Source organism: Manis pentadactyla, chromosome 8, assembly GCF_030020395.1.
Source record: "Manis pentadactyla isolate mManPen7 chromosome 8, mManPen7.hap1, whole genome shotgun sequence".
NCBI classification, from domain to species: domain Eukaryota; kingdom Metazoa; phylum Chordata; class Mammalia; order Pholidota; family Manidae; genus Manis; species Manis pentadactyla.
The window spans coordinates 3,374,817-3,400,574 of NC_080026.1; the positions used below are offsets into that span (position 1 = coordinate 3,374,817).

Here is a 25,758-nt window from a genome sequence, read left to right on the forward strand (position 1 = left end):
GTGTGCCCTTCTCTAATGGAACAATCCTGCCTTATCTCTGTTCCCTAACACCTTTTCTTTCATACAGGAACACGGTGAAAAAGCCCAAAGTCATTTTTCAGGATAAAGGAACTAGCCAATAAAGACCCACAGGTCTGCTGCTGTTAGGAAAGAAATCCAACCTCCCTGCAATATCAAAAATGTATTTCAAGGGAGAAATGAGATTGTTCCCCTAGAAAAAAACAATCGTCATGAGCTGAGCTTGTACACTGCAGCTTCCTGAGGAGGTGGCTGAGAGGACCTACACACTGTGGGGCCTACAGGGCATCCACTGAGGCGGAACAGTGGGCAGGTGGCACTCAAACTGCTCCCACTCTTCCCTTCACCCAGCCCACCCTCCCCAGGCTCCTGGGGCCTCTCCTGCCAGCACTGCACCGCCACGTGGCAAGCCTTCTCTAACTGGGGGTGAGCCCCAAGGAGCCCCCAGGGAAGGGGCACCGTAATGCTCTGTGCCTGCTACCAAGGGGGGCCTGGATGGAAGTTTGTCATCTCGACACAATCCTTGCCCATGACAAGACCACTGGTGACAAAGAGAGGCTAAACATGCCATTTCTGTTTATTCAGGAGAACATTATGATAAATACACTTTGAATACTACAAATTTTTATATCCTGGAATGACCATTCTCTAGCAAGACTGAAGAGTGGTTCACAAAAAGAAAAAATATATATATATATATATATATAGTCCCCGCAACTTTTCTTAAACCCTGGATGACCCAGGGAGACAGAACCAAGCTCTCAATGCAAGTTCTTCAACACAGTCAACAGACGGAGAACTGAGGCCAGTCTGGCCAACGCCAGAGGAAAGATCCTGGACGTGGAGGGCAATGCTGTGTGAAATCCCTTCCCGACGCTGGTGGCACCCACCATCACCTACGTGCCCTGTGGTGTCACTTCCTGAAGCGCTTGAAAAGCGGGTGCACGTGCCTTGTGGAAACCTTGCTCCGTGCTGAGTGGTACTCCATGTACACGGTGTCGTCAGCCCCAGACAGGGAGCTCATGGTGCCAGAGCGCCGAGACACCTGCGGGGCACCAGCCCATGTTAGTTTCCGAGGGCAGAAACCCTGACCACTTACTGTGTCTCGGGCATTGTTCTGAGCAGTCTAACTCATCTAATCCTCACAACCATTATAATCCCCATTTCACAGAAGCGTCAACAGGCACAGAGAGATTAGATTGAGTTAACTTGTCTAAGATCACCGCCCAGCTGCAGATTTCCTGTTCTTAACCACAGTGCTACCCTGCGTCCCTTCATGACAATCATGAGCAGAATGTGTTTAATAGTGAGGGCAGCAGTCCCGGACAATCTGACAGCACCCCACCGTAAGGAGAGCCAAGTGGGGACCCGGAAGGCCGGGGCTTGAGTCCTGGCCCCACCTCTCGCTGGGTGACCTTGGGCGAACACCGACTGCCTGTGTCTTAACAAGCTCGGGGGTGAACACAGCTGCTGTGACATAGACAGGGTGAAGAGAAATCACCCACGTCAGGGTCTGACCCAGGCCCGGAACCACTGGCCCCAGATGACAAGGGACATGTGTGGACAGGGCTGAAGCCAGGCCTCCAGCAGCGCTGACGCCTGCTTCCTTGACTCCAGCCACGGCAGCCCTGGCTCTCCTGTCAATTTCAGCTCCCCTGGCACCTGACCAGAGAAAACTCCCCATAATGACACTTTCATTTATTACACCATATTATATTTGCCTGGCACACGGTAGGGATTCTGTTAAGTATTTGCAAAATAAATTAAAAGTTGGGTATTTTCAGAGAACTCTAAATTTTTCAAAATTAGTATTGAAATTACAGTATGAGCCGACCCTCGGAGCATCGTGCATGCTGGAAGGCTCAGCTCTATCAGTGAGCAGGATGGAGGAACTGACTTGCCCAAGGTCAGGCACAGCGGCCCCGGCCGTCCACACTGCCCCCTGCAGCCGCCCCGGGGAGGGCCCTGGGTCACCTCTGCCATGATGGGGCTCCAACATCAAGATGCTGACAAATTCTTATGCCGGACTCTTCCGTGAACAGAGCAGGAGACCAATTACAGCCACCATGGGCTCAGCCATGTACGACAATGTGTACGGAAGGAAAGATACATACCAAATGTTAACACTGTTCCCTATTATTTTCTATTGTTCTCTCCTCTACAATTTCCTGGGTTTTCCAAGTTTTTCAAAAACTCACGCAGGCACATACACACAGGAGACTGCATGTGCATGTGTGTGCAAGAATTCCGTCCTTCAGAAGAACTGACATCTGGAGCCGCACCCACTCAACTCACCTGGCTGGATTTGGAGCCAAATTCCCCTGCCACCACCTCTTCCTCAGCATCCAGGTCTGTGGCTGCCAGGACTTTCTGTAGGAGCTGCTGTTGCTCTTCTTTCGTCGAAAATGCCAGCTCTTCCTCCTCCATGCCGGCAAGCTTTGTGATCACCTGCAGAGCCAAAGCCGGCCAGCCGTGTGCCCGCGTGTGTTTCCTCCCCGGGCCCTACTCGGCCCTCTCCCGGGGGGTGCAGGTGCTCCGGTCACCTCCCTCCCCCAGGCCCAGCTGAGCACGTGGCCGACGATGGAGAGTTCCCTTGGCATCCAAGGACCAGCCTCAGGTGCTGCCTTTGTAACAGAGTTCAACTAATGGCTGCAAGGCAGGGGAGGGTATGGGAAGTCCAGGGAAATCTGCTCCCAAACCACAGTGGCAGATGACCAACAAGGATCCTGGCGATTCTAAAACACCCATTCTGGTGGTTTTCCATCTTGCACCCAACCCAACCCAGGTAAAGGGCGGGACCAAAGATGGAAAGGCACAGTCCGCTGCCCTATGGCAATGGTCTTCAGCCTCTTGGCACCAGGCTTCCAGGACGGAGCACTTACAAATGACAGGACGTCAAGATGCACTTACAAGATTTTTTCTAACATAGCAAGGAAACAGCCAGGTGGTGGTTTCTTTCTCACCTCTTTGGGGACAACTTACTCCAAGGCCTACCTCTCCTTGCAGAGAGCTGGGGTGACTGTGTAAAGAGAACTCTGTTTCCCTCCCTAATTCTTCTTATAATTTTAATAAAAAGAAAATTCCTAGAAATAGGGATTTGGCCGAGCCCTTGAGGTGGCCACAGGTATGAAGTACAGATAATGGGGCACTGCTGCCCTGGCCTGACCACCCCTCCTGGAACTCTGGGGCCAGGATTCCAGGAACCCTAACCTGGCTGCTCTCAGTGGGCAGCAACAAAGACAAGGAAGACAAAGGCAGGTCCAGACAACACGGACAGGCATGCGCTTGGGAGCCTGTATGTGGCGCTCACCTTTCACAGGGCTCAGAGCTCCTCTGCACTCTGTGCCTGCCTTGACCCCCCAAGTCAGGAGGCAGGAAGACTGTCCTCATCACATCCTTTTACAGATGGATAAAAAGATCACCATGCAGATCCTCTGGAAAACTGTCAGGTGTCCTGTTCTCTAGCCCAGTGTGAGAAGTCCAAGAAGTGTCACTGCCCCTGGCTAAAGGGGGATCAGGCAACCCCATCCTCTTGTCTGTGGCTGTAACAGGAATGCTCACCCGTTTGTAATGACACAAGCAGAAGCACCTGGAAAGGCAGCCTGCAGACTCCCACAAACCAAGGACCTGGGAACCTGTACATTCTAGTGACATCCTGCTTCCAGCACCCTCCACCCACCCCACAAACACAAACAGACTTACTGTGTGCATTAACAGGAAAGAAAGCAGACGTCTCAGCCAATGAAATCAGCCAGAGCTTTGAGAGTCCCCAGGCTGTTCGCACCCGATCAATGGGGCACGGAGGGCTCTGATGCCCATGAGGCCTGCCGAGGCCCAGGCTCACCAACTGACTAAAGACAAGGCCTCCCAGCCTCCTGGAGGGGCACCCCAAGAGACCCATGCCTACAAGTCAGGGGTCTGAACAACTTGGGAAATTTTAGCCCTGGCAAACATCAGTTCTGGTGAAAGTGACCCGAAGGGCTTGGACTATGACGGGCCAGAGCACCTTGGCACCTCAAGCCCTACCAGGCTGGCACACTTTCTCCCTAACCAACCATGAATGTTCTTTCTACAAGACAACTGTAACAAGCTAACACGCAGAAACCCCGTGCCTCTTGCTTCACAGGCCCCATTCTTTGACCATTTGCTGTTGGGGAACTGGGGGCAGGAGGGGATCCTGAACAGTGTTTTCCCTGAACTCTCCCAAGTCACAAGGAGACAAAGCGAGTCCGAAGCAGGGCCTCCAGTGCCCTAAGGTTCTGTGCCTGCCTGAGCTTTGTCCCCTGCTGGTGTCAACAGTGCCCCCCACTTCTCCTGGGGGCTTGGCTACAGAAAAAGCCTTGGTTCTACTTTGACCAGAGACCAAATACATACCTTAAAGCTATAACCCTGATCCACCAGGAACCTCTGCCGCTTGGTTGAATAAGCCATCTCCTGGGTGTCCTGGGACACCAGTGAGTAGAAGAAGGCATTGTACTCCTCTGCAGCCATCCCTTAGGAGAGCAGGAAAGAAGGCAGTGTTAGCTTTCAGGGCACCAGGAGCAAAGGGCCCAGAGCCCAAAAACAAGTGCAAGGCAGCAGAACTTTGCAGCCAGGTGGGTGACTGTCCTGACTTTGCTCGGGAACTTTACCAAAATTAAAAACTTTTATACTTCAAAGGACACCATCAAGAAAGTGAAACGACAACCCACAGAATGGGAGACAATATTTACAAAGCAATTCCTGATAAGGAATTTTTATCTATAATATAGGAAGAACTATTACAACTCATTAATTAAAAGACAAACAACCCACTACTTATAAAACAGGCAAAGGATCTGAACAGACATTTCTCCAAAGAAGATATGCAAATGGCCAATGAACCCATGAAAGGACAATGCAAATAAGCCACAACAGGATACCACATGATACCCACTAGGATGGCTACAATCAAAAAGGTAATTACAGCTGCTCTCAGGGATGTGGAGAAACTGGAACCTCATACATTACTGGTGAGAATAAAATGGTGCAGCTGTTTTGAAAAACAGTCTGGCAGTTTATTAAGATGTTAAACATGACCTGGATGTTTATTCCACACCTGCATATATTCCCAAGAGAACTGAAGATGTGTCCACACAAAATCTGCATATGAATTTCATAGCAGCACTATTCCTAAGAACCAAAAAGTGGAAAAGCCCAATGTCCATCAACAGATGAATGGATAAATAAAATGTGGCATGTTCAAACAGTGGAATGTTATTCAGCAATAAAGAGAATGTGGTACTAGGTACATGCTAATAATCATCTACGGATAACTCTTTTGAAAACATGCTAAGTGAGAGAAGGCAGTTCGGAAGGTCCAAACCGTATTATTCCATTTATCCGCAATGTCCTGAATGGGCACATGCATAGGAAAGAAAACAGATGAGCTGTTTACTTGTGGCTGGGGACAGGAGGCAAGGGGAAACAAGGAGTTACTGCTAATGGTGAAGGACATCTTTTCTGGAGCAATGACAATAGGTCAAACATAGACTGCGGTGATGGTTATACACTTTGAGATGACACTAAAAATCACTGAACTGTACAGTTTAAATGGATCAATTGTATGGCATGTGAATTACATCTCAAAAATGTTGCTAAAAAAAAAGCTCAGAGAGAAAACCTAGAAAAAGAGATTTATCACAGAAACTAGGACAGAAAATACTGCAGCCTGGATAATCTGAATACTTTTGCTTCACAGTTCAAATAGGAGTAGGTTAAGTATATGTGTACTGCCTCTGAATTCAATTGTTTCTTACTCTTTCAAGAGCTCACAAATGCAAATAGCCAAACATACCAAATAGTATTTTTTTAAATTAAGTTCAAAGGGGTTTTCAAATTAGATTTGTTTCTTTTTTGTGCGGTGAAATGTAAGGACTAAGTAATAAATAACTTTCACATATGCTAGTCAGATAATGCTGTCAGTTCATAAAGGCTACACTTTATCCAGCAGCCTGCTCTCCTCTGCTGCGTAAGTCTTATTCTTCACAATGTTCCTACAAGACAGGACAGCTACTCCACTCTGGACAGGAAACCAGGCTCAGAAGGGCAAATCACTTGCCCACAGTCATTAGGACTGGTTTGGTGGCCAAGTTCATGCTATTGCTACTAACATGCCCTGTTTCCATTCTAAATACAACCGATTTGCTGTCTCTTAAACATACAGGCACACCTTGTTTTACTGCCCTTTGCAGATACTGCATTTTTACAAACTGAAGGTCTATGGCAGCTCTGTGTTGAGCACATCTGTCAGCATGATTGTTCCAACAGGATTTTGCTCACCTTGCATCTCTGTGTCACATTTTAGTAATTCTTGCAGTATTTCAAACTTGTTCATTATTATATTTGTTATGGTGATGCTATCTTTGATGTATTTTATTTATAAACTTCGATATATTTCAATGAAACTGACTGGCTGGCTCCAGGACGCCCTATCCACATAGCCTGTGTGCCCTCCTCCCCCTGTCCATTCCACTACGGGAGGTTCTCTGGGAAGCCAAAACCTCTTCCACAGGTCTCTTTGCCCTTTTCCCAGGAACAGTCCAGTTTCTGGGACAGGATTTCAAGCAGGCAGGAGACTGGCTAGAAGGGCTGGGCCCTGTCTCAGCAAAGTGAGGGCCGCCGCAGGGAGGAGAGCTTCTTAGGACCTGAAGGCTGCAGTCAGGGGGAAGGGGCACAGGCTCTTGTTGGCAAGGGTTTCCCAGTGCAAAGAACGGCCCCCATCTGGATATATGAAAGCCGCCATCTCACAGAGGCGATGGAGGAGATACTCTCCGCGCTGCAGTTTCACGCAGCTGTTTTTGACCCTGACACATTTTGGCCTTTTGAGCATAAAACCTAGAAAGTTTTTTGCCATCAATCCACTGCCAGACATCATTAAAGATGAGGCCAATCCAAAATGGACCAAGCTGGCCGACTTGTGCCAATACCTTACTGATAGTGCTGACGTAAGATACTGAATGAAGAGAAATGTCGCTGAATGCGGCCGAGTCAGAAGACAGAGGTCTACAACAGTCTTGGCTCTCCTTCCAACCTCTCTCGGTGAGATGTAAAATCAACTGCTTGTTTCGCATCTACCCCACAGGACGCAGGCGCCTGCCTGGGTATCTGCACAAGGGCTTCAAGGTGTCCTGCATGCCACCCAGCCCCTGCTCCACGGCCTTCCTATGCACCTCCTGTCTTGGCAAGGCCCCCTTTGTCTTCTCCTGTCACACTGGCAGGCCTGGAACTGCTCTTTGGTTTCCTGGCAAGCTGTCTGCTCCCCTGTAGTGCTTCCTGACTGGGCCAGCTCCCTCCGGGACCCCTGCAGATCCCCTTCCCTCCAGCCCAGCTGCATCACCTTCAGGCGGAGCTGCTGCCTCCGGCTGCTGCTGGCGGCTTCCAGAATGCTGCTCGCCTGCCGGAGCTGCTGACACCTGCAGACAGCGCACTCCCAGGCAGATGGCAGCCACCCGAGGGCACACTGGTGAGGATCAGGCCGAGGAGGGAGTGCACACAGGTAACTGTGACTGCACTCTAACTGTTTTGGGGTGCCACAAATCACGCCCATATAAAGTGGAGAACTTAACCAGTAAGTGTTGTGCTGTTGTATACTCTGACTGCTCCACCAATTGGCCAATCCCCCATCCTCAGGTCTCTCTATTCTGAGACACAGCGATATTGAAATTAGGTCAGTTAATAACCTACAACTTCTAAGTGTTCTAGTGACAGGAAGAGTCAATCAGTGAGGCAAACTTCATTAGTTATTTTAACCAATGACCACAGCCACCCCAGCATTCAGCAACCACCACCCTGGTGTGTCAGCAGCCACCAGCAAAAAGATTATGGCACATTTTTTAGTTAGGGTCTGTACATTGTGTTTTTAGATACCATGTCATTGCATACCTAACAGACTACAGTACAGTTCAACTTTTATGTGCACTGGGAAACCAAAACATTGCTCTGACTCACTTTATCACTGGGGCCTGGAACTGAAGCTGCCAATCTCTGAGATCTGCCTGGATTCAAATATAGTGCAGTTCCCATTCGTGCCCACAGCCTCGTCGTCATCAAACAGCCAGGTATTTCCGAAGGTAAGTGAGTTCTGTGAGGACAGAGCTTGTGTCCTTGTCTTAGGCCCTGCCAGGCCCCAGGAGGGGAGACCTGGCCATTTCTTCATAGCAGTGTCAGTCCGTGCCAGGCCCGTGATTAGGTTCTGGGCCCCTTCCCGGCAGTTATCCAGCAGCTGCAGGCTGCCCCTGGCTGACTCTCCTCAGAGGTCACGAGAGGAGTCCCTCCTGCAGCTGCCGAGCTGCTCCTCCCAGGCTCTCCCCCTACTCCTGACTCGAGGCCAGGGGACAGCGTCCAGCTCCGACACTTCCCCTGGAGGCCCAGCTCTGCTGCCCCCTGCAGCACTGCTTTCCTGGCTCCTCCTCCTATCTGCCAACACGGCCTCTCAGCTCAGAGGATGTCCGTGTGAATCCCAGACAGCTGCCAAGGAAAAGAACCACGTATGAACCAGCAGGGCACAAGGAGCAAGGCCCGGAGCTCTCAGTCCTGGCTCTGGGGCCCGTCTGTTCAGTCCACTGAGCCCAAGGGCGCTCGCCCACCATCATCGACACTCAGGCACCTGAGCCCTACCCTCCTAACCAGAGCAGTTTCAAAGGAAAGACCTCCTGCAGCAGAAGGGGAAAGACCACTTTACCTTTTTTGGCCCGGAGCACTCGCCCCAGCCTCTGAGCCTCCTGCCGCCGGGAGCCACCGTGAGAGGAGATCTGAATGAGGACATTTGCTTCCGGAAGATCAAAGGACGTGTCACCCACCTACGCAAAGTGAAACAGCTGTGAGTGTGGGAGGACTTTTACATATGGGGCAAAAAGAGACAACAAAACCTGCTGACCTCAGGTATAAATCAGCCCTGTGGCTGACTTAGAGGAACAATCACTATCTCCTTCCCTCTGTCCCAGGTCCTGCCGAGACAGGCAGGCCTCCAGGACCCGGTGTGGCCTCAGACAGCTGTCCTAAAGAAGTGGCCAGGACCCGCAGTCACCACGTCTGTCTCAGCAGCGTTCACGGTGCTGCTAGAGACCCCGTCCACAAGACAAGAGGGCCCTGTCAACAGGGACTCTGAGTGAGTCTTCATAGTTTTTGCTGCAGAAATACCTCTACACAAAACCATCCATGGTCTTAACAGGAGGCCACGTGACCTGGCGGGGGCCAGTGCCCACTGGGCTGGGCTCCGGCTCACCGGAGCTACCTCAGCCCGGGTTTCCAACCATCAAAGTTCCCAGCCAGACGTCAAAGTTGCTGGCCTAGCTGTGACCACTTTCTAGGTAAATCTCACTTCTTTTGGGTTTGGGGTCTGCGCTGATCTAAGTAACTGCTCTACATGTTAGACGACAGCGTCAAACTGCAGATTAGAACCATCTCCAAGCCAGGCCTGCATGAGTCTGCGATGTGCTTACCACCAAGCACATCAGGAGCAGGACGAAGGCTGCCTGCGACCCCCCAGGACTCTCCAGCTCTACAAAAGGACTTCATGCAATGCTTACTTTTGCCAGAATAGGTAAGAACTTTTTCCCCTTGCATAAACAAAATACAATTTAAAATTCCTGCATCCCAAAAAGTGGGAAAAACATTAGCCAAGCAGAGCGACTTTACAGATTATTCATAATACATTAAAAACCTACATCTGCTTCTTCATTGCTCAGTAGGCAACATTCCTCTGCCCCCAGACACTGGAAACAGCGGAATGAAAGCTGACACATGACGCTCCCTCCACAAACATGAATTCTCTGCCCTGAAATCTGCCCTGGGGTTGCCAGGGCTCACCACTAGCCTGCATGCCACACAGACCTTTGATATGAAGATGGTGTTGATTTTGGGGTTGTGCTTGAAGTTCTGGAGAATCTGCATCCTTTCTCCCTGGGATGTAGGGCCATAGATATAGGGTCTAAAGAAGAAAGAAGCTGGGTTAGGAAGACCACAGACCCACTCAATTATCCTGCAAGCACGTCAGAGGGCAAGGGCATTCCGCAAAGTTTCTCTCTCCTAGGACGCCTGGTCATGCAACTATCAGGAGACCCATAAAACGGGGGGCTACAGACTGCCCCCCTCAACCCTTCCAAACACGCACACCTACCCCCCGTCACCACCAAGCCAAGGTTCTGGTCACCGCCTGTCCAGGAGCCCCTCCTTCACTCCTTCTGTTGTCTCTGGATGCGCTTTTCCCTGCTTCAACCTCTCTTGCTCTAAGCTTCGTGTCCACCCAAGGAGACTCCGTGGACCTCATGAAGCCCACTGTGGATAAGAAACCCTGCGGTCTGCCAGCAGGGGACTGGAGGCAACCGTCTCCTAATGACACAGGCATTCTCTCAGGAAGGAGCAGAAAGAACCGAAGGAGCACCAGCCCCTTCCAGCCCTGTTCCCACTGACCTCCCAAAACACTAATGTCCAAACCCTTTAACTTCCAGCTCTGCCCAAGGGCACAGCCCTATCTGACGTTTTCACTGGTTATCATCTCTGGGCAACTGGCAATGCCATTCCTCTGCCTTCCTCTGAATGGTCTGGTGAACAGTCTGCACACTTCCCAAGGGTCAGTGACAACAGTGACAAGGACAGTTACCAGGTGCATAGGGCCCACCAGCACCAAGCACCAGGCTGGATACTACGTTCTGTCCCTACCGTACCAGGAAAGGTAGTTTCATGTTCAGTTTACTCACAGGGCCCTGAGGGTCAAGCGCCTGAGGGAGCTAAGCCCAGGCGTGGCTGTCCCACCGCCTCTGGGGGCAACACCGTGGACAGCTCAGGATACACTCACTGCCTTGGCCACCCCATGCAGCACTTCCCAACGCTATGCTGTGAGCTGGTTATGCATGGGCCCGACAGCAAGCCCCCTGCCTGTGGGCAAGCTGGGCAGGGCCCAGGGCAGCTGGATGCCCCAGGTTGGTGGCGTCTGGTCACCACAACCACCAGCTACCCCGCCTGTTACAAGGTGCTCAGAGCACCACACAAATCTTTTCATCTTCCATGTGTGCCGTGCTGTGAAAAAGGCCAGAAAGCTCCACTTTGCAGGGCAGCCTCTCTCTCAATACCCAGATTTTTAGGAGACTCTTGCCCCTCCCCCAGCATCAGGAAAAACTACTCACACAGCGGCATCCTCAGTTTCTGAAGGTTTCCCCCACACAGGAAATGAAACAGCTGTAACCACCCTCCAGAAAGAGAACCTAACATTTGCTGAACTGACTAGATGCCAGGCCCGAGAACTCCCTGAGAACAGTGTGTTTTGAATGTAGATGTGGGGGAGACCACCTGAGAGGGAAAGAATGTGGAGTTCTGGAACAGGACGGGGGCGAACAGGGAGGGAAGGGGGCCACTGCATACGACACGGTCAACGTATGCCTCGCCTCACTGTCCCTCTCAACTCCCCATGAACGTGACAGCAAGGGATTCAAAGGACACACCCACAAGGGCAAAGAGAACAAAAGAAGTACCAGCAGATGGAGAAGTGAGTGCCGCTGCGGACGTCCAACAGCAGAGGGTGCAGGCACGGTAAGGAGCCAGCAGGCCAGGGAAAGGAGCAGCCCACCTGGGTGGGAAGGAAGCCGATACAAAGCAAGCCCGTGTTCTCTGCAGACCAGACGGGCTCAGGAACTAGCCACCGTCGCCTCAGAGGGTGGATGGTAGGGCAGGGCTGCAAAGACTGCCAACCTGCATGAGCAGCAGTGTCAGACCCCAACCCCAGCTGCCAGACATGCCTCCCACTTGGCAAAAAGCGGGGGCTTACATGCTAGACTCTGAACAAGACAGGTCAGCACTCAGAACCTCACACAGGGATGAAGGCCAAGGTGAGACTGACAGTGAGGGACGAAGGGGATCTCCTTCCCCCTCCCGTCCCACATGCTGGTTGGTAGCAGATCAGAAGATTCTTTCTGGAGAAACTGACTAGCCCAAGGGAAAAGACCTATACATAGTGGCATCTGGCAATCTCTTGACAACATAGTACGGCCCCCGCCTGATCGTGACGCCAGGACAGCACACCTGCTAAGCTACACAGAAAAGCCAATCAGCTTCTTAGTGGCTGACTCTAAACAAGAAAATATAGCCAAAGATTACCCAAACGCAGAAGGGTTCTAGTGACAGATGCGATATAATCCAAACAAAAACACTTTAAGAGAAGCAGGGTAGGGACTAGAAGAAAGCTTCAGCAACTTTAATACCCTCAGAGAATCACAGTCCCACACCAGACAGCTGGCAAAGGAGCACTCTGGGAAAGAGCACAAGCTGCACAGAAGGGGTGAAAGACAAAGGGAGAAAAGAACAGGGAAAAAAGATGAGAAAACCGGAGGAGCTGTTCAGAAGGTCTAACATCTGCCAGCAGAGATTCAAAAGAGAACAGAAAACTGAGATGCATAACAGAGAAAAAGCAGAAAGGAATCTCAGAACTGAAGGACATAGTTTCCAGATGGAAAGGGCCTACTAAGTGCCCACCACAGTGAAAGAAAGACCACACTGAACATCATGCTTGGAAATTTCCAGACAGAAAAAAGATCCTAAAAACTTTCAAGAGAAGGAAGATACACGACCACCACAATAGATCATGTACAGGGAGGAATCAGAAGGTCAACAGACTGAGAAGCCAACCTGGAAGCCCTGAGAAAACAGCTCTGCCCTGAACATGCCAGGCCCAGCCAAAACCTGATCGAGTGTGACAGGGAATAAGAACATTTGCAAGCGACGTCTTAAATTTTTCATCCTACATCCCTTCTCTCTGGAATCTAGTGGAGGATATGCTCCACTGGAATGGGTGACCAAGAAAGGAAATGAGATACAGAAACAGGGGCTCCAACACAGGGAAGAGGCTCAGGGAACTCAAAGGATTATGTTGGAGGGAAGCCTAAGATGACGGCTGGGCAGCTTCTCTAGTTCCAGGGAGCAAGCAGGCCAGAGCAGAGCAAGAGGCTGAAGTGCTGGCAGGGACCCCACCAGGGCAAGACGGAAAAGAGAAACTGGGGGATTACCTGACGGGTCTGACCTACTGAGGAGGAGTTTATGGTTGCATGAAGAGTCTGGAGAAGAGTAATTCTTATGTACATAGAAAACCAAGCAAAAGCAAAGACAAGGCAATTATTAACTCCAGGAAAAACAAATGTTTACAAAAAGAAAATGCAACCATAGTACACTATATAGCTTCACTTAAACAATACACAGTCAAAATACTGTAACACTGAGTATTAATTTAACCCCAAACATGTTGGGATGAAGCAGGGGAGTGGCATATGAAAGAGCTAAATCCTCAACTTCCATAGTGGGAAATTAATAGGCAATTTCCGTAATTGATAATTAAGAAATTGCTATAGAAGTTATTATTTACATATGTGAAGGCAAAGAAAGAGAGTTGTAAGTGGCTGCCTTTGGGAAACAGGAATTGTGGATGAGAAGACAGGTCCAAGAAATTGTTTTTTTTCATAATAATCTATATATAACTTTGGTGAAAAAAATGAAACCTTTTTTAAATCAAAAGAAGGTACAATTTTGGAAGTTTGAGGAACTTACTCATGTGTCTCAGCACTCTCATCAGTACCATGGGAACAATCCTCACGCAGCTGGGGTGAGGATTAAAGCACAGCTTGCTGAAGAGAAGCCCTCCGCACCCCTACCCCCACAAAAACACAAGGCCTGTCTCCACGGAGGTTTGCCTTCTGCTGTCCTCGTAACATCTGAGCCCTGTGTCACTGAGGAGGGAAGCCCAGGCCCCTTCCTCCTGACTGGTCAGGGAATTTACAATCACCAGGGCTTAAACACAGGTGTCAGGGTGGGGCCGTGGGCCTGTGGGAGTGTTGCTGGGTACTCCTGAGAAGCTCGTTCTAGATGCCAGGCCCTGTATGAGGTGCTGGTCGCATCAACCTTCCTTCCTGGCCCTTGGCCCAGAGGCTGACCTCATCTCCACCCAGAGTGCTCACTCAGCCTAAAATGCCAGATGCCAACTCATGCCCACCGTTGCAGCCCAGCTAGTCAATGGTGCCCCACCGGAGCAGCACACTCTGCCCCCCCCCTCCCTGGGCTCTAACCTCTGACTCTGATCACTTGGTCCTCTTCTTGCCTGCTTCCTGGGATGAGGCCACAGACCCAGGCCTTGAAGCCCTATGCAAGTCCCAGAGGGCTTCCCGAAGGGAAAGAGGCACCACTACGCCTTCACCTGGGGGGTGCGCTGCCAGGAGGCAACCGCTCTTCTCAGTGCTTACTTGTTCAGCCGGATGGCATACTCCTTCAGGGCGAACACGTTGTCAGCAAAGACAATAATCTTGTCATTCCTTCTTTCATGAAACTTGATCAGAAACTGGCAAGCCCTAAATTTGTTGGGGTTCATGGTGTACAGCAAGATTCGTTTCTTGGTTTTAATGGCCACATACTCCCGGTAAAACTCAGGAGACATCGGGCACCAAACCTGTGACATGGTAAGAATCAAGGGTCAGTTTGCAAGTTTAAATGTCACATGACTGGAAACTTTGGAAGACCATTCATTTAGCAGAAAGAGCTTTAAACAAACAAAAACAAAACTTATTACCTAATGCTGACTCCGAACACTATTATGTGTTAGTCACTTAACATAAAGATTTCTAAATGCAGCAATATCCAGGGAACTATTTTCACACCAGCCCCAAGCGAGGGAAGCCAACCCCTCCCATTTAGACCGAACCTCCCACACAAGCCCACACCCGGCCTGCTACAGACAGCTGCACACACATTTCCCAGCTCTGCCTGTGGGGTTAGCCTAGCAATGACATCTTGAGTAGTAACAAATACACCTACCCCCAGATCTTGGCTTTTTAAATTCCACTAACTACTCAAAGGGCTCTTGGAGAAATGGCTGATTCCGGAGCCAGTGTAGGGAAAGCACCAGATGAGCCTCAAATATCTTGCTATGCCAGAGAGCAAGAAAGATGGCACAAGTCAAATGGAGGTAGGAGCCAGCTGGAAGGTGGTCCCACTGGTCTCGTCTGAGACAACCTGAGCATCCAGGTAAGAATGATGGTGACACCCTGAGGGTCTCCCTCATGCTGGGCCCTGTGCCTGGGCTGCTAACCACCTAAAGGAAGGTCACACAAACACAATGAAGTGCCATGGATTTTACAGGTGTCAAGGCTGTGTACACACCAAACACTCAGAACACTGAAGCTCTGCACTGACCAGACCACGGAGCCTACACTGACAGGCACGGAGTGTTTGGCTGTGCCCAGTGCCACATCTGTGCGATCCCAGCCCCGGTCTTCATGCTCCCACCACTGCGGAATTAGTTGCCATCACCATATGCCAAACACTGGCTGAGCTCAAATGCATAGATCTTACTGTTGTTACATTTTCTGGTTCCCTCTGGGCCACATCCTAGTATGACCCCATCATAGTCTCTCATTCTTTATGGCCAAAACAATTCTTTTTACATAGTGAAATCTTTAAAATTCTGCACTTCATAGAATGTGAATGGCCCATATATATGAAAAGATGCTCAATGTAATTAGTAAACAGAAAAACACAAATTAAGACCATAAAGGAATATCATTTCCCACTTGTCAAGTTGGCAAAAACTAAAGGGAAAAAAATTCAGTATTAGGTATTGGTGATGTGCAACAACTTCACTCACCCCTGATGGGGGTGTTAATTGGTTCAACCACTCTGGAAAACAGTTTTCTATGACATGACCAGTGAAGTGACCATCCACAAAGCAGGCTACCCAGCAATGCTACCTCTAAGGGTATGTGCCAGAGCAGTGGCCTTCAAACATGGCACAAACTAAACATTCACATGCACAAACATAGTTCTGTGAAACAATACATTCCCTTAATGCATAATGTACTCCCCCTCGAAGATCCTATTCTATCCTGGTCAGGACCCAGCGAAGTGATGTCACCATCTGCTATGGGATCACAGGCCACAGTGCGAACCCCACCACATTAGAAAAACTCTGACACAAGGGCCCCAGGAAACAGTTGTAAATATATTCACAGCAACACTGTTAAAACAGCAAAGAACTAAGTTCCAAATTTCTACAGACAGAAAATAAATCAGTGGCTGCGAAGGGCTGGAAGCAGAAGGGATTCATGGCAAATGGGCATGAAGGAAAACTCCAGGGATGGTGGAAATGTTCTGAAACTGGATGGTGTGGATGGCTGCATACTCTGCACGTACTAAAACCACAGGATTTACAGATCATAGTATTTACTTACAACAGATCAATGTTATGAAACAGAAACTATCCCTTGATAAAGCTGTTCAATAATCTTAGCAATCCAAATGTCTGTCAACATTAGCAGACTATTTTTGCTGCATGTAATATCAAATTGTGGTGTATCTGCACAATAGAATACTACAGAGCAATTCAAAGGAATGAACTACAGCTGGATGCATCATGGAAAAAAATAAGGCATTCAGCAAGGAATAAAAATTTGGAACAAAAGACAGAAATCATACAAGAACATATATAACCTACTTACTTCTATTTAGGTGTAGGGAAACATACCCAGGAGGTAAAGTAATAAAGAGCAAGAGAATGACACACAGAAGTTCCAAGACAGCGGTCACCCTGGCCGGAGGAGGGGAGACAGGCAGGCAACACCCTGTGCACAGGAAGTTGCTGAGTAAGGGTGAGGCAGTTTCTCAAAGACCAAGTCCACGAGCACAGGTCGGTCACACTCACCTTTACCTGGGAGGCCCCTTCCTGCCCTTCAGGACAGAGGCTGCCTATACTAGCCACCGGGTGACAGTCCTTCTAAGGTGCCAGGAAATATTTCTGTTGGCCCTTCTAAGACCTAGCTGTGAACATGTATTTTAAACATATTCCTGTGCAGGCCTTCACTGAAGAACAGTACTGGGGAAATGTATTCTTAGGAATAAAATGATCAAGACCACAGGTGCCTTCTGGGGTGTCAAGAACCAAGAGGCTTGACCCCAGGGTGGCCTGCATGGTGGCCTACACAGACCAACCCAGAATCCCCTAGGGGTGAGAGTGAGCAGGAATACCCTGAGTGGCTTACTCCCGAGGGGGAGGAGCATGGACTCTGGATCCGAGCCCGCCGGGATTAGCACCCACCTTACCACCTACTGCTCTGTGCCGGAGCACTGGTTTTGTTTTATACCCGTGGGAAGTAGGTGGCTTCTGCCCACCTCACAGGGAACCACGGGGACTGGAGGAGGAGGCAGCATGTGTGCACAGGGCCTGACCTGTGCGTCTGCCCATGAGGAACGGGCCTGACCCACTCACCCTTAACCCCGGGAGGAGCCTCCCCAGGAGGCTGGGCCAGGAGCAGCTACCTCGGCACACTGGACCTTGGCGATGTAGCCACTGTTCTGCAGCTCCATCCAGTTGGCTTCATAGAGCTTGGGCCCAATCAGAAAATTTAAGTCGACGATTTTGTCATCTTCCCGGACGAGGGTTGCAGTCAAACCCAGCTTGCAGTGGGCCTGCACGATGGTGAGCACCCGTCGGAACATCTTGGCTGGGGAGACATCATTCACAGGCCACTTTGTTAAACGCTCGGGTACCACATGCAGCCCTGAGATTTAACCCCGGCCTGTGACACTACACGAGCCAACCCCCAGGTCTGTGGGTCATGGGAACCTGCTCTAGACAGTACCGACTAGATGAGAGCACTTAACCAGCACCCAGACCCGTTAGGGAAGTGCCGAGTCAGCAGATCCCAGCCAGGCCATCAGGAGGACTGCACGTGGCAATCTGCACACGCTCCGCAACACCTAACACACCATGGAACCCAAGTTATGCAAGGAATTTGTTCACCCCGAAACCTGTGCCTGGGTTACCAGGAAGACAGCTGGGAAACCGGGGGATTGGAGGAACGAAAGGAGCCAGACCTGCACAGCTTCCCCCCCATCTTCCCAGAAACTCAGGGAGTGATGCCACCCCAGGCACCCCACCTGCCCTGGGGGACACCCTGCTCCGGTGAGATACACTGGGGCCAACCAGCAACTTCCTTTGCCTTCCTTTCTTTTGAGTGTTATGATTCTTTCTGATTTACCAAATTAAATTAAACAAACACATTAACAGGGCATAAGATTATTAACTTCAAAAGACCCAATTTATGGGTTTCCAAAGGCTCACCTTTTAAAAATTCTAATACTCTGAAGGAAAGTTAAAATGTCTAAATCATACTTAATCTCTACTACAACTAAAGGTGAATGACACTTTCAATCAACGTAACAACCTAAGGAAAGAGAGGCCAGATTGCATAAGCCACAGCCGAAAATGTAACAGTGACGTATCAGAGGACTGTCTAACCCCGAGGAGATATACAGGCCTCCAAGTTTCATATCCTGAAGCCTAACACAGTTTGTGCACATGAGGAATACGCACCCCAGCATCAGGAGTATCTCCAAGGACTGTGCCAGCTCCAGAGGCGGGCAGCCAAGGACCGCAGACCAGGCTCCCCACAGCAGGACAGTGCAACCAGGCAATGGAGACACCAGCCTCACGTGGGCCCCGGGGTCCCAGTAACCAAGAGAAGCATGAGACAGGACCCTGCCTGGCCACTCTGCAGCCAGAAACAAGCCCTCCAGCGGCATCTGCCTGCAAACCAGTCCCATCCCCGGTGTCACACTCTCCTATAGCCCCAACACTGTCACTGGAGGAGAACTCACACACTAGGAAGTGCATGGCTCCATAAATTTTACACAGCTGCACATCCCGGGAGCCACAGAGGTCACCGCATGGGTGTTCTTAGCACGCAGAAGTCTCTCCTCTGCCTCTCCTGTCAATATAGCACTTCCTCTTCAGTCCTCAGAGAGGAGGTCTGCCTCCCTCCATTATCTGAACTTCAGAAAATGGGAATCACAGCACATGCTTTTTGTGTGTGGCTTGTCTCACGGACACTGTCATGACTGTCAATTGACATTTGTGGCTCTTTGTCCCTCCCACTTTGTCTCCAGTGCCAAACACAGTGCTGGACACTTAGGAGGTTCTCAATGAATACTTGTTAAAATCATGAAACTGGAACAGTGCCTCACATGCCGTAAGCACTTAACATGTGGCAGGACTATAACAGAGTTTCTTACAATGGCTGAACAGGGTTCCTTTAGGAGATCTGTAAGGAACACAGCGAGCTTTCTCCTCTGAGGTAAGCCTCCAAGGTTTACTATTGACCTACTCTAATGCAGTAAATGCTGGGCAGTCAGGGAGCTTGCTCCGATTTGCTAGAATTCCCCTATTCAACATCTGCTCTCTGGCCTGGTAAGCACTGTCAGGCCATGGGGCTTACAAGGCCTGAATTCTTCAGAGCTGCTAAAGACAATCAGAGACAAACTGACCCAGTGAACCAGAGGAGAGAGATGGACAGACATGTAAGGTGAGCATGGACCATGTGGGTGTACCTCTGTATCCTCGTCACCAGGGATGACCGACCCCAAGCCTGGCTGCCACCCCCAGGGACCTGGGACCCAGGGCAGAGAGAACCATCAGCACATACTAACCACATACTCTCGGGCCGCAAGCCTCGAGCCTTCCAAAGCTCCAAACGCGGTCTCCAGGAGAACTGCTACACAGCAATTCTAAACTCATTTGTAAGAAATGATTCTCCATGCCATCAATTTCCAATCCAATAAGACCCGAAACCCACCTTCCCCTTAAATGTTTTTTCTTTTAGTTTTTAAATTATCACACAGTAAGACTGACCCTTTTCTGTGGGTGCGTGGGTGATCAGTTCTATAAATTTAACACATATATGGATTCATGTAACCACCACCATCATCAGGATAGACCAATCCAATACCCTGGAAAACTCCTTCACGCTGCCCCTTTATAGCCGCCCCTCCCCACTCCCCACCTCTCCCCACCACAAATCTGTTCTCATCACTACAGTCTTGTTTTTCAAGCATGTCCTACCAAAGGCGTCGTTTGCTAGGTAACCTGCTGAGCACAGCTGATTTCGTGGGGCACCATACCTGAGACTCGACCAAGCAGCCACACGCGACAACAGTGCGTTCCTCCTCACTGCTGAGCGTGTCCCGTGGGTGGAGGCCCCAGTCTGTACCCAGTCACCCATGACGGGCATCTGGCTTGTTCCCAGGTTTGCAAGATTATGACGAGAGTCCTATACACATTCCTGTGCAGGTTTCTGTGGGGGCCTTAGTTTTCATTTCTCTAGGGTAGGTGCCCAGAGCTAGGACTGGTACAGTCACTTCCTAATGAACTGCCAGGCCTTCCTGGAGTGGCTGCATGTCTGTGATCCCTGACAGCATACGACAGCTCCAGCTGGTCTGGGCTCTCATCAGAATTCGTCATTGTTCCTGGATTTTATTTTAGCCACAGGCATTAGGAGCATCTCTCACGGTTTCACCTGCACTTCCTTGAGGGCCAGGGATGCTGAGCGTCGTCTCACATGCTTCTTGGCATCTGTGTAGTCTCCGGTGAAATGTCTGCTTGGGTCTTTTGCCCGTCTGCTAACACTGTGGCCATTCCCTGAACGTCCAACAGGCAATCCAGGGATTGCAGCCTAACTCCTGACTGCCGCTCTCCAAGCCTCCACTTCTTGTTTCCCACCTCCATGAATGTCCACTCCACCCTTCCAACTGCTCGAACCAAAAACCTACAGGCACCCCTGATCTCCCTTTCTCTCAATCCCTCATCCAGCCCTTCACGGCACCCCTCATGACACACCCAGAACTAGGTCACCTTCATCCCGGCCAGTTCAAGCCTCTCGCTGGGGTCCGCAAACGCCCTCCTAGCTGCTTCCGCCCCTGCTCCTTTAGTCCATTCCCAGCACAGCAGCCAAGGCAATATGTTCAGCTAAGTCAGATCACATCGCCCTCGGCTCAAATCCCTCAAACGGCTCCCCACCCACTGGAGCACGAGCCAAAGGCCTTACGGGTGAGCTGGGAGGACCTACAGGATTTGCCTGCTGCTCTCTCCTGCCCACCCCTCCTCAACCTCGGCTTTGACTGCTTTCTACACTCCCTGCTAGGGCAGGTGCACCTTGCTGTTGCGGACCACACCACATTCTCTCCCACCTCGACTTGCACCCCATTCCTTCAACCTAAAAGACCCTGCTCCCCCCCGGGTTGGCAGTGCATATCTCTAGGCGTCCCGAGACACCCAGAGGAGCCGGAAGAGCACTCATGACAGAGAAAAGCCAGATGCTAAGGCCGTTTCAACAATATTTTGAATACTCTATGTGAAAATGCCTCTGATTTCATTTCATTCAGAGTCATCTCTAATTAATACTTCTTTTTTAACCTCTAATTTATTAAGGTTCCCCTTTTTTTTATTAAAGTATCACTGATAAAACCACAATGAGATATCACCTCAGAACAGTTAGGATGGCCAACATAGAAAGGAATAGGAACAACAAATACTGGAGAGGATGCGGAGGTACTGGTGAGCACCCCATACACTGCTGGTGGGAATGTAAACTAGTGCAACCACTGTGGAAAGCAGTATGGAGGTTCCTCAAAAAAATAAAAATAGAAATATCATTTGACCCAGGAATTCCACTCCTAGGAATTTACCCTAAGAATGCAGGATCTCAGATTCAAAAAGACAGATGCACCCCTATGTTTATTGCAGCACTATTTACAATAGCAAGAAATGGAAGCAACCTGAGTGTCCATCAGTAGATGAATGGATAAAGAAGATGTGCTACATATACACAAGGAATATTATTCAGCCATAGGAAGAAAACAAATCCTACCATTTGTAACAACATGGATGGAGCTAGAGGATGCTCAGTTAAATAAGCCAAGTGGAGAAAGACAACCACCAAATGATTTCACTCATCTGTGGAGCATAAGAACAAAGAAATACTGAAGGAACAAAACAGCAGCTGACTCACAGAACCCAAGAATGGACTAACAGTTGCCAAAGGGAAAGGGACTGGTGTGGGTGGGTGGGAAGGGAGGGAGAAGGGGAATAAGGGGCATTATGATTAGCATACATAATGTAGGGGGGTGGCCACAGGGAAGGCAGCATAGCACAGAGAAGACAAGTAGTGACTCTATAGCATCTTACTACACTGATGGACAGTGACTGTAATGGAGTGTGTGGTGGAGACTTGATGATGGGGGGAATTTAGTAACCACAATGTTGCTCATGTAATTGTATATTAATGATACCAAAATTTTTTTTAAAGTTTCACTGATTCACAATATTATGAAGGTTTCACATGAATAACACTGTGGTTTCAATATTCAGCCATATTATCAAGTCCTCACCCCTGCACCACGGTCACTGTCCATCAGTGTATTAAGATGCTATAGTCATTACTTGTCTTCTCCGTGATGTACTGCCTTTCCCGTGACCTATATTGGGAGTGCTAATTATAATAGGGCTACCTTTTGTTTTATCAAACAAGGTTTGCCTGGAATTCAATTCGGTAGTCAAGGGAACACACTATCAATACATGTTACAACACAGATGAATGATGGTGCAAAAAGAGCCAGATGTAAGAAAATATGCATTATATGTTTCTGTTAGTAGATTTCTGAAAAAGGAAAGTCTATAGAGACAGAAAGCAATTCAGTGGTTGCCTGGGACTATGGCTGAAAACAATGACTGTAAAAGAGCACAAGGGAGGTGTTCTACAAGTGGATTGTGGTGACAGTTGCACAACTCCATAAATTCACTGAAAATCTTGAACTGTACACTTACAACAGGCAGTATACTGCAAACTTACAGGTTTGTGGTATATAAGTTGCATAAATTTAAAAAAAATTGTTAAAAAAAAGGACTGCCCACAGTACTTAGAGAAGTAGAGCTTCTGTAACATGCTAAGGATCAATACTTAACTCTTCAAAGAACACAAACACTGCTTCACAAGGACTTGACAGCTCTGGGCCATTGATTAAGGAGGCTGTACCCACCCAGCCCCCCTGACACACACACACAAGCTTGTGACTTACTGAAAGTTTTCCCCAGCAAATCCCTCTGGCAGACAGATGTCTACACAGCAGTCCCTCCCTCAGCCCAATACGTGACGTATGCCTCTGTCCACGCAGAGCGGACAGCTCAGTTCTGCTTACCTGGTATGGTGTGTACTTCGTCCAAGATCATGAGGCCCCACTCCTGAGTCTTGAGCCACTCCATGACCCGCTCGGCCTCCCAGGACCTCCTGGTAGTGTGGCCCAGCATGGAGTAGGTACTAATGGCAATGGAGCAGCCTATGGGCTTATCCTTGGCGTCGGAGGTGAAGCGGCAGATCTGACTGTCGTCAATGGTGGACCACATCTTGAACTGGGCTTTCCACTGCTCCACAGACACAGCTGAGTTGCCCAGCACCAGACAGCGTTTTCTGACAGTGCACGCAGCTGTCACGCCAACCAGGGACTTCCCAGCACCTACAAGAAACCGAAGACAATCTTTTAAGACCAGGTTGAATGAAGGCCAGGGACAGACAGAATAAGTCATCAGCACACCAATCTGGGTGAATTACTGTAACAACCCTCACAGCAGACATCTGAGGACTCACTGCTCCAGAGCCACCTGCTTCTTCATAAAAAGGAGACATGCCCACTTCACACACAAGCGTTGAGAATAAAGAGAGACAAGTGCAGGCCCTAGGGTAGCACTTGCCATACATCTCGTCTAAATGCTGAAATCTCAAAACAAACCAGAGGTAAGAGGCACTCCTGTTATGCCATCTTAAAAATGGGAACACTAAAGCCAAGGGCTAACCTGCCCCAGGCCACGGGAAAGCGTGCTGCTGCGCACAGCGTGCTGCTGCGTATAGCATGCCTTGCACACACACAGCACAACAGAGGGGCTCGATAAAAGACAGCCGTCACAATCGCACGACACACTGCGCCAAGAACTGGGGAACACACTAAGCGTGTTCACTACGTCAAAGACAAAGGTGAAATTCCAGGAGCTTCTGAGTTTACTACCATCTACCATTTGAAAAGCAAGATAAAAATCAAGCTATTCCTTTAAATAGCAATTCTTCCTTCACTAGAGATGTACGTGAAAATAACCCCTGGGGCTTTAGGAAAAAAAGAACAATCATGAAGGCACCCACTGCCCCCCGGGGAGTCGGCCTCCTCACGCCTGCGCGGGCTGTGGCCTCCAGCCGTGAACCAAGGCCAGGACTGACCTGACTTAGGGCAAAGGGGAGCCGAGAGGGCTGCGGGGCCCTTTCTTGGGTGCACACACTGTAAAAAAGCCATCCAGGAACAAGGAGCTTCAAAGCCTCCAAATACACACAACTCACAAGGGAAATCGCAGAGAACGAGAGCCTAGCCCCGTATGTGCAACAGCACTGTCCCCCACTTCACAGCCTAAGCCCTCACCTACTCAATTTCCCTTCATTGCCCACAATTCTATACACTGCTTTGTTTACCATGTCTCTACCCCACAAGAATGAGCCACAGGAGGTCAGGAATGCTGTTCCACCCCCATTCTATGAGAGCAGCTCAAATATCTGTCAAATCATGAATCAGGGAGTCATGTGGCCTTGGCTGCCCGTGGCCAGGTGTAATTTAGAGAACGATGCACAGGAGAATGGGAGGCAGCTGACAGAGGCAGACAGAAGGGCGTGGCCACCCCCTGCATCAGGCGCCCTCACCGCAAGGAAGCACGATGACCCCGGAGCGGGCACGCCCGTTCCCAAACATCTTCCGCAAGCTCTTCTCCTGGTAAGGCCTGAGGACGGCTGTGGGCTTCAGGTCAATGTTGATATCAGGGTTAACAGAATCATTCCGGAAGTCGTATTCTGCCAGCAGAGGGTACTCCAGGCGGATGCAACGCCGCTGCAGTTCCTCGATCATTTCCTGGGCAGTGAGTGTGAAGGGGTTTTATAAGTCTGTTAACTCCAAAGCTGACTACTAAGCGCATAGTCTAAGAGGACTAACGGTCAAAACCAGCAGTTTACCTAGACTTGAAATTTCAGATCTTGTAACATCTGGGTTAAACATGGAAAAGCAACCCAAACTAAGGTGGACAGAATGAAATCCAGTAAGCCTCCACAAATGCCCCGTGGTCGTGTTTCTCGCATTGTGTCAGAGACCTGTGAGCGCAGACCCGCCAGCCTGAGGTGCTAACTCCATTAGGAAGAACAGTGCGACAGCCCACAGACACACAGACACCAGGGAGAAAGCCACTCAGGCACGGTGGGGGGGGGGGGGCAGTTTGCATGAAGGGTGCATTCACACACCTGCTTCACTTCAAAAGACACTGTCTGCGTCTCCTCTTCTTCTTCCTCATCCTTGTCCATCTGCTCATAAAAGTCAAACAGGTCCGTGGGGATGTCAGATTTGCCCTGTGGATCCGTCACCCGGGAAGTGGAGGGCCCACCACCGCCTTCAGCAGTCTTAGCAATCTGGAAGAGAAAGACAGATCTGTGCTTGCACGCACACTCAACCCTGTTACCAAGAAAGAGGCCTCGCTGCGAGGGGACGTGGCACTTGTACAAAAACCACAGGGCCACTAGGCTGCAAGTGCTGGCCTGAAAGCACCTAAGAGGTGACACCCAAGAGGCTCCCCCACCCAGGGCGGCCAGGAGCCCACATACAGCGGATTTGCTTGTGAAAGTCTCTGTGATGAGCTCAGTAGCCTCCCCGTCGGAGTTCCTCAGGCGGCATTCCCGGATCACCGGATCCTGAAGAAGATGCTGGATGACATCGGGGTGGGAACTTTCAACGAAGTACCTACAAGATGGGAAGATGGCGGTGCCTCAGGACCGGTAATCCATTTCCAGAAGGTTCTGTTGTTCATTTGACTGGATGGTCTGGATATAGTGGCCTCATGCCTCT

The 25,758-nt window shown here is 49.8% G+C and overlaps 1 protein-coding gene across 2 annotated transcripts in view; it reads right to left on the reverse strand.

Moving 5' to 3' along the window:
* Positions 1 to 577: 577 nt before the first annotated feature.
* Positions 578 to 25,758, reverse strand: part of ERCC3 (ERCC excision repair 3, TFIIH core complex helicase subunit) — a 28,632-nt gene continuing 3,451 nt past the window's right edge. The window contains exons 5-15 of one of the 2 annotated variants that reach the window (XM_036884114.2): positions 25,518 to 25,653; positions 25,161 to 25,325; positions 24,573 to 24,777; positions 23,035 to 23,349; positions 17,323 to 17,507; positions 14,259 to 14,461; positions 9,871 to 9,967; positions 8,720 to 8,837; positions 4,393 to 4,511; positions 2,314 to 2,466; positions 578 to 1,063 (exon numbers count right to left, since the gene is read on the reverse strand). In XM_036884114.2, the coding sequence (XP_036740009.1) occupies positions 932 to 1,063; positions 2,314 to 2,466; positions 4,393 to 4,511; positions 8,720 to 8,837; positions 9,871 to 9,967; positions 14,259 to 14,461; positions 17,323 to 17,507; positions 23,035 to 23,349; positions 24,573 to 24,777; positions 25,161 to 25,325; positions 25,518 to 25,653 (1,828 nt within the window). In that variant the 3' untranslated portion in view covers positions 578 to 931. Of the gene's footprint in view, positions 1,064 to 2,313; positions 2,467 to 4,392; positions 4,512 to 8,351; positions 8,506 to 8,719; positions 8,838 to 9,870; positions 9,968 to 14,258; positions 14,462 to 17,322; positions 17,508 to 23,034; positions 23,350 to 24,572; positions 24,778 to 25,160; positions 25,326 to 25,517; positions 25,654 to 25,758 lie in introns of those variants that run through there. The other variant, XM_036884115.2, reaches the window with a different exon arrangement.